General features: G+C 44.1%; 1 protein-coding gene across 1 annotated transcript; it reads right to left on the bottom strand.

The window, feature by feature from the left end:
• Positions 1 to 1,116: 1,116 nt before the first annotated feature.
• Positions 1,117 to 7,802, bottom strand: LOC149360752 (4-vinylphenol methyltransferase 1-like). The gene is made up of 4 exons (XM_089569388.1): positions 7,606 to 7,802; positions 5,554 to 5,899; positions 2,552 to 2,708; positions 1,117 to 1,286 (listed from the first exon to the last, which is right to left on the bottom strand). Exons 1-4 carry the CDS (start codon positions 7,797 to 7,799, stop codon positions 1,117 to 1,119), a joined length of 867 nt encoding a protein of 288 aa, XP_089425514.1. The 5' UTR covers positions 7,800 to 7,802.
• Between the last annotated feature and the right edge of the window lie 449 nt (positions 7,803 to 8,251).

Raw genomic sequence — 8,251 nt, forward strand, 5'->3', positions numbered from 1 at the left:
TAATCTATCTGTCGAAAAACTTGCGCCTCAATTTGGTTTAAATGTTTACTCTTTGTTATGACAACCTGCTTCCTGATAAAGAGAAGGGGGCGGGGGTACAGTCTCGTGAGCATGCGCCGAATACAAGTGTAATAATCTGTTATGTGTGCATTAAAACGTCACTTGAAGTCTAGCGTGCTGTCCCGTCGGTTCCTTTTGTCGCTGTCCTTGTGCTTTCCACGCTAGTTGCAATGTCGCAGTCACTAACGAATACACACCAACTAGCCCAACTGTCTTCCATGATTAAAAGTAACAGACTAGATATCAAGAAAAGACAAACCAAACAGCACATGCTATCGGTCCCATGGATGGTTTTACTCTGGGCGCTTGTTGGACCGGCCTTTCCAATATTGGGCTGATTAATTGTGCTGCTTGGGAAGCGCATCAGGGGGTGGAATGTAGTTTGGCCTGTTAAGGTGGCCGCAGCTGGCACATAAAAGAGTTAACTGAAGAAGTTTGACAGAAGTCTTTGCACTGCAGTGGCCGTAGTCGGCAGGGTCGCGATGACAGTGATGAATAGACGTCCTTCAGCGAGCTTAGTGCGAGCAGTATAAATGACCTGCTTTGGTGGGCATAATTCGGGTCACTCTGACCAGCCTGCAGGGACTGTTCATTTGTGTCCCACACGATGCCATTCTGTGAAGCCTACACGGGCTGACTAAGGGGTACAAACCTGTGCTGATGTGGGTAGTCCACGTGCAGTCTAGCGTTTCCTGGTTGAGCACACTGAAAATTTTATGAAGTGTGCTCCAGTTATTTATCATGATTAAGACGACTGGGAGCTCCAGACGGGTAGGTTTTTATACACGACTTAAAGCCACTCATTTATTCACATGGATGTCACAGCTTGGTCAATAGATATAATCTTTACACAGTAAGATGCAGGCATCGTGGTTTGTAAAGCCAAACCTCGGCAGATATAGACCAAACGTCAGTATTACGTCGGCAACGTCAGATCGACGTTGCTTCCACTGGGGTCTGCAACATTTTGGGAAAGGAATGCTTTTATTCGAAAAAGTTTTCTGGTATTACTGATAAAAAGTCTGGTGTTAGTGTAAAAAGAAGCATGCACTCAGTCTAGTGGAGAGGTTTCTGCGCATGGATAACCACCACCTTCCGATCCATGGCCCTTCTTTCATTAGATTCGACCCAAAGCTTCTCTGTGAACTCAGTTACAAACTTCAAGAGGGCTTGTTTCTCCTCGTCGTTGAGCAAAGGGTAGACGGCGTTGAAGGAGAGAAAATTCCCTGAAAAGGATAAAAGAAATTTTAGCCCATCTGCACTACGATCAAAGCTCCTTGTCACTTGTTACGTTATCGAATAAAGGTGCTGTCTTACGAAACAAACCAAAGCTGTCACCTGATAACCCTGAACAATGTTGTCTTGCACGTGCACAAGGGACTCGGATAGCGCAATCGCTGTCCCAAAGCTTCTCTGAATATTGCGCAAAATGTTGCGGTAGCACGCACACCAACTCGTCACAGAAAAGAGCTGGCGAGTGAGCGGAAGTTTACAGCAACAAATTGAGTACAAAATTTCACATGGTACACCAAATTACCCTGTGCGTTGGCAATGCGATACAATTGGCAATTGGCAATGCGATGTTTTTAACGAAAGGGACGTCACATCCGTTTGGGTACCGTCACTTCTCTCGAGCTAAATTGAATTATCCGGTCTGGCGAAGTCCCTTGTTCCAGCGAAAGAGCGAATTTTATGGCAGATGACACATTCTTTTCTCTGTCAGGCTTTTATTGCCATCGCATTTAAAGGATCACGTGACAGGTGAATTTGAAGCCTACCGGAAATTGCCTTCTGGCAGAGTTTAGATGGCGTTCTTTGCTAAAAAATTATAAAATTTGTAAATTTGGCTGTAATTTGAGGCAGGGAAAAACTTGCTGTCTCATGCGAGAAAGAACTCGAAGATGAGCTATAGCTGCGAAAATTAAGAAAACAGATATATTTTACGAATTTAACACGCCTCCTGCAGCCTGAGTGTAGGATGAAGAGCATTAGAAGCTGATTAGTTCATGTTTTTAGAGCGCATCTTTGAGTGGAGCGGAAAGGATGCGTTTGACTGACTAAAGCCAGTGGACCTTTAAGAAGAATGCGAAAGGCAGCCATAGAGGTAAAAAATAATGGACGGGCGTTTCCCGTTAGCAGTTTTGGCATGTGTCTCCCGTCAATGGTAGTTTTTTCTTCGCAGTTTTGCAAGCATTCAGAGCAGTCGCCTAGCATGTTGTGCTCATTTTTTTTACATAAAAATGTGCGGCGCTTCCAACACTCGGATGCACTAAGGTAATCTATTTGTTGCGAAACAATTAATTTCAGAGAGTTGTTTAGCAGGTTGCGAAAGTTGGTTCGAATTCCTTTTAAACCGTTCTTTCATCTCCTAAGACATGCAGATATAGAACTAAATAGCAAGAGAAAAGAGCGGAGATATCTCATCAAGCTTTTTTTCTCTCGGCCCTTGATAACAGCCATTTTTAGAGTTCTGCAGGTGCAAGATACTCACGAATCATTTCGTCTTTGGTCCGCTTTGCAGCAGGGTATGAGAAAACCTCGCAGGCCAATGGAATGAGATCGGTAAATTCTATGAGGGCCCTTGCGTATTTCCTCAAACATTCTGTGTCTCTCGTGCCACTTATTGCAGGCATAAATTTTTCGATAACCTGCGGAGTAGATACACGTGAGAAGGAAAATGGCGTGGAATGAACACAAAGTAAAAAGAGAAATAAACACCAAGAAATTTGCGTGATAACTATTCGCAGAAAATTTGTTCTCGCAGCATAAAGGGTGACATTTTCACGTATTTTTTTACAATTAGTTCCTCCAAAAAAAAACCCGGTTTTCAACTCAGAACCTCGTGGGGCATGTCTCGAAAATTTGGTGGGAACATTTCGCGATCTCTTTACTCGAATGGTATTGGGTTGAGTCAGTTTGATGTTTTCGTCTATTATGAATATAAAGTATGCTTTAACGTGTCGCCATTTCTTGCAACTTGAAATTTTGTTTTGTTGCGACATTCACAGCAATAAAATTTTGGACCTGAGAGCGCAGTGCGTAAAGAAAAAAATCCTTCAGCAGAACTGGCAGGAAACTGAAAGGCCCTAGGGCACACTTCGTATGCTTTTGCGTATAAGGTATTCTTACACGTCGGCTTAAAATGCGTCTCACAGTTCTGATGTCAGTGTAAAGGGCGCCAGAAGCTTTATGTCGCAACGAAATGTTCAATGCCGTAACAAAATATTCTCTTGTGTAGACGTCAAATAGATTATTCCGGGCACTTTTTCCTTGCAGCAGCTTGGAAAATTCATGCAGTTTCCCCTGCTTTACTTCATAATATTTTCTCATTAGTATTTTCTCTCCTCCTGGAAGAATGAAAGCCAATATGAAGGAATTTACTAAACACTACTCGTTGCGCCATTGTATGTTTAATGTCACGTGCTGCACAGCGTATTTCAAGCGGGGCCGACCAGAGAGCAAAGTCGTCCACTATAATCACCTGTGGCTAACTGTTCAAAGAAAAATGCATTTACTAATCCACTTTGAAGTATTACTCAATCAGAATGCGCGTTTTAATGGAACGAAAGGAAAGAAGTGGTTATGTAGCATGAGGTTATATGTCAGGCGTGAGTTGCGCAACTATGTCTTCTGTGTGAACTCGATATTCCCAAACTACCGTTTTTATTCCCAAATTAGTCGATCTGTTCTCTTGGTGGACCCTCTTTGCTCGGAAACTGGAAGAAAATAAACTTAGGTTCAAATGTCTTATGGGTCACCCAAAGAAAATTCACAGCCGTTAACATGAGGTTATGTGTTGGGCAGAGCGCATCGCATATCGCTATCGGCAATTAATGGCAGTGATTTATATAGCCGCTTTGTGATACCTTTATGCGATGAAAATTCCCGCATGGCCTGGCTATTCTTTAAATCCCCGTGAAATTCACTGAGATCTCCTTTTTCTTTTATGCCCTAATTTATAGAAAAAAGTTACTGAAAAAGGAAACATTCTTCCGAAAGGAAACCGTGACGTAGTTTTGGAGGAAGTTGCGATTTTAGCATTTAATAAGTCATTTGAGGCAAAGCCGGCAGTAGTGCTGCGCCCATCTTGGTTGCAGCGGGTATCAAATTATGGAAGTTTTTCGAAAAGTGCCAACCGCATTGGAGACTGACACATTAAACACCACGTTTATAAGACGTCCTCACTAGAGGAAGTGCAACGGCTACAGTTAAAGAGCCAGTGAGCGCAGATCGAAGTTTGCCGCTATCGATAGTTTATGTATTTATTTATTTACTTATTTATTTATTTCATTACCCTCAGTGCCAGAGGGCATTACAGAGGGGAGTGGATTACACACGAAAGTGAAACGAAAAATACAGCTGTAAATACACTTAATAATTAGACATAAATGAAGCCCACAGAAAAAGAACGAACAAACAGGTTACGTCAAAACAAGTAAAAAATTAGCAGCGCATATCGCAGCATGAAAACAACAACAAAAAGCAACAGCATACAATAAAAACAAACGACAAGAGAAATCACGTTCAAAAGGCAGTAACACGCGCATATAAAACAAGTGGAACAACCGTAAAAAGAAAAAAAAAAGATGACAGTGTTAAAGATTCTCGAGTTTATGACAGCAGCAGGTTGGTTAAAGCAGATTTAAACATAGAATTATCAGAAATTTCGACGATAGATCCGGGAAGGTGATTCCAGCTTACAGACGTACTTGGGATGAATGAATTGTGATAATGGTTGGTTTGACATGAAGGAATACCAACCTTATGACGATGGTCAATGCGATGTGAAATGTAAAAGGGTGGTAACATCACTTTATTCTTAAGAATGGCCGCCGCGGTGGCTCAGCGGTTATGGTGCTCGGCTGCTGACCCGAAAGACGCGGGTTCGATCCCGGCCGCGGCGGCTAGAATTTCTTTGGAGGAGAAATTCTAGAGGCCCGTGTACTGTGCGTTGTCAGTGCACGTTAAAGAACCCCAGGGGGTCGAAATTTCCGGAGCCCTCCACTACGGCGTCTCTCAAAGCCTTAGTAGCTTTGGGACGTTAAACCCCATAAATAAACAAACAAACATTCTTAAGAATGGGATTATCGTATAGTTGACCGCCTTTAATGAAAAATGGGGCAATTACACTGTGCACGGCCCTTTTAAAACCAAGTATGGACCAAAAAATGAAATACAGGTACCGCCAGCACAACTTTTTTTTTTTTTTTGCCAGCAGACTGCGATTACTCAAGACAGAACTTGTGTGTGGATCTGAGAGGTTGGCTCTCACAAAAGGTCACTTCCAAACAGTGAGCATGGAATCCCTTTCGCTTTGACGCCACGAATAGAAATTCAGTTACGTGAAACAAAATATTACAACTTTAAATCAAGCTTTTTCACCGATAAATACTTCCCTTGCTGCCGAACAAACAATATCGTGAGCAAAACTTGATGCAGGTCTTCTCAGTGCCTACTTAAAGGATGATGTTTCGGAGCACTCAGGCAAATTACCTCGCGATACTTGCTCCACTGCGGGTGCTCCATCATAACTTTGTTCAGGTCAGCGAAGTGGGAAGTCGTCAGTAGCACCATGAAAAACTCTCCACCGGGCGCCATCAGTTTTTCGAAGTTCTGCATGGCCAGGCGCTGTTCCCTCACCCATTGCAGCATGAAGAACGAGTACACCCTTTGGAACTGGCCCTGCTCACGCACGAACCCATCCACATCTCCCACGATGTCCAGCGGCAGGTACTCAACCTTAGGGTGCGGAAACTTCTGAGCGGCAAGCTTGAGCATGTTTTCGGAATAGTCAGCCGCCACGAGCCGCCGACAAGGAGGGACCCGAGGCAGCAAGTACCTGCAGGGAGAAGGACACGGGGGCTAGCTGCACGGATGCTCATAGCTAGGGGCTAGCACTGGAACAAGCTTTTTTAGTAAAGAATACAGGGAGAGGAGAGCAGACCGTTTTTGTCACAGTGAAAAAGAAAAGAAATTCGGGCTCTCAAGTGTTTGTAACGGCGTCACGCATTGCGCGGTTAGTCTACTTATAATGCTGGACATTGAAAGGAATTTGGGACAGCACCCAGCCTAAGCCACTCAGCATAGCGGCCTATTAGTTCTGTTCTAAAGTCACTCGGCCATTCTTCTTTTTACATCTTATATGATGTCAACTCGCTATTATTGAATGGCTAAAGCCATGCACGTCATGGTGGCGGCCAGAGAGGCACACTAAAAAGTCGCTTTTGCTTTAAATGTGATCCATCGAGACATCTTGAAAGGCCCAGGGAAAGCAGTGAGCACGATGTAGACTTGTTACGCTTAAGTAATAGTTGCTTTTAGTTCCCGTTCCCGGCAAACTGAGGCAAGCGTTGTCCGTGAACCGTGGTCAACACGAGAGAGAACACAACGCCGAACCGGTGGAAGAATACGACGGGTAACTTGAAGCGAACTATGCGAAACTTTCTGTCCGCACGCTAAAGAAACAGGCGTGCCGCGAGCGGAAGCTTGCCTTGAGGACCTTGAGAGCTTCTCCTAGAACTGCGATGATTGCTTTGGTAGGAGAAGCGTGTAGCTCAACGATTTCCGCTCCGCATCACCCGTTAGCGGCGGCAAAACTAACTGAAACATCAGGGCCGAATGCGTTTTTCACGGAAGCGAATAAAGAATGGGTGCAACAGTTTGTAATGCGTGTTTTTGTTTTTACTTTATGATTTTTGTTGCGTTAGCTTTGACATATTCTGTCGAGTGTTTCATTGAACGTCACACTTTCCGGTAAAATATCTTTATTCTTGCACTTTTGGGCATCGAAAGTGAGTGGGTTTTAGAATATCCAAAATTAAAGTATAGCGAACGTACAATGAACATGGGGCTGAGTGAGTAAGGTTTTGATGCTCGCAAAAGTGACATCAGTGTTTAAGCAGCGTTCAGCTAATTTTCTATTCACTTGGGAGTGCTTCATTTAAGGTGGCCAGTGAGAGAAAGAAGCATATGAAAAATGCGTAATGAAAAGTTTTCGTTTGAAAAGAGACCATATGGCCATAATAATACGCCGAAAAATCTCGTGGACCCACACACTCATTCACACGATTTATAATTACGAACAGAGGTTTTTGCATAACTTGGTTTAAGTGTGAAAAAGCTAGTTATCTACGCTATGCGCTCTATTTTTAAACTTCCAAAAACTACGCTTCCTAATAAACGAGTACTTTTAAAGGACTTGCAATTTCATCTCGCGATCGGCAAGTCTGTTTTCGAAGGTGAAATCGCCGGATGTTTATGTTTGAACACGCGGTTTTGTTGACACAGTTTGTTGCGTAGCTCGACATATACAGAATGTTAGCTCAGATGCACCTTGTGCTGTTTCCCAATTACGTTATCATGAACCAGTGTGCTTAAACGTTATACTCGCGACTTAGCTCTGGGGTGTTTTGCGGATATGTCAGCGCTTATTAGTCCTCAGTTTTACGCGGCGCTTTCTATTTATCTATTTAGTGCTTCTCTCATTTGACGCCCGAAAATTTGTGTACGAAGTGTTCCGAATTTAGCATTTTCATCGCTCCATACTTGAACGTAAAATTGCCTGGTCCGCATCCGACGTCGATAAACTGCTGCTGGTCTTGGTCATCGCAGATCTTGAATGCATTGTGGAATGCGTCCAGTATGGCCGCGCTGGCAGCCGCGTACCGCTCTGATCGCTCCTCGTACAGTTCTGGTTCGTGGTGCTCGGGCAGCGTTGCTTCTGGTGATTTGGCTTCCATCTGCTCTGACGTTCTGGGTACGAGAAGACGCAGTGCAGTTTCATTAGTACGAGGTTCTAAGGTTGTTCGACACGTCGTCCCGTGTGGAACAAAATAATATTTGAAAAACTCAGCCTACTTCTAAGCCTGCTGCTTATCCCTTGCTTTCTCTTACCTTTATGCCGGGATATTAAGACGGCATACTGTTGTCAGTGTGAACTAGTCAGATCAAAGAGGCTCAATGGAACATTGCTTTTCGTTGTGCCTAAAAAATGAGACCGTTATTAGGGAGGATACCTAAATGACAGTCTGGGGGAGAAAGGGGGGGGGGGGGGGTTACAGTCACTGACCAGGGGCGTAGCCAGGAGGGGGGGGGGGCAAAGGGGGTATCAGCCCCCCCCCCCCCCCGCCCTAAATTTTTTTGAACTCTCACCAACCGCAGCATGGCCCAAGTACATATCGCGACTTCTGCT

Source organism: Amblyomma mixtum, chromosome 2, assembly GCF_055824585.1.
Source record: "Amblyomma mixtum isolate Tamu chromosome 2, ASM5582458v1, whole genome shotgun sequence".
Lineage (NCBI taxonomy): Eukaryota > Metazoa > Arthropoda > Arachnida > Ixodida > Ixodidae > Amblyomma > Amblyomma mixtum.

Excerpts from the sequence above, each read along its gene's own strand:
- LOC149360752 (XM_089569388.1), bottom strand. The coding sequence starts at position 7,799 with ATGGAAGCCAAATCACCAGAAGCAACGCTGCCCGAGCACCACGAACCA. Across the intron at positions 5,900-7,605 it reads CCAGGCAATTTTACGTTCAA|GTACTTGCTGCCTCGGGTCC; the intron begins GTATGGAGCGAT and ends TTCTCCCTGCAG. Across the intron at positions 2,709-5,553 it reads AGTGGAGCAAGTATCGCGAG|GTTATCGAAAAATTTATGCC; the intron begins GTAATTTGCCTG and ends TCTACTCCGCAG.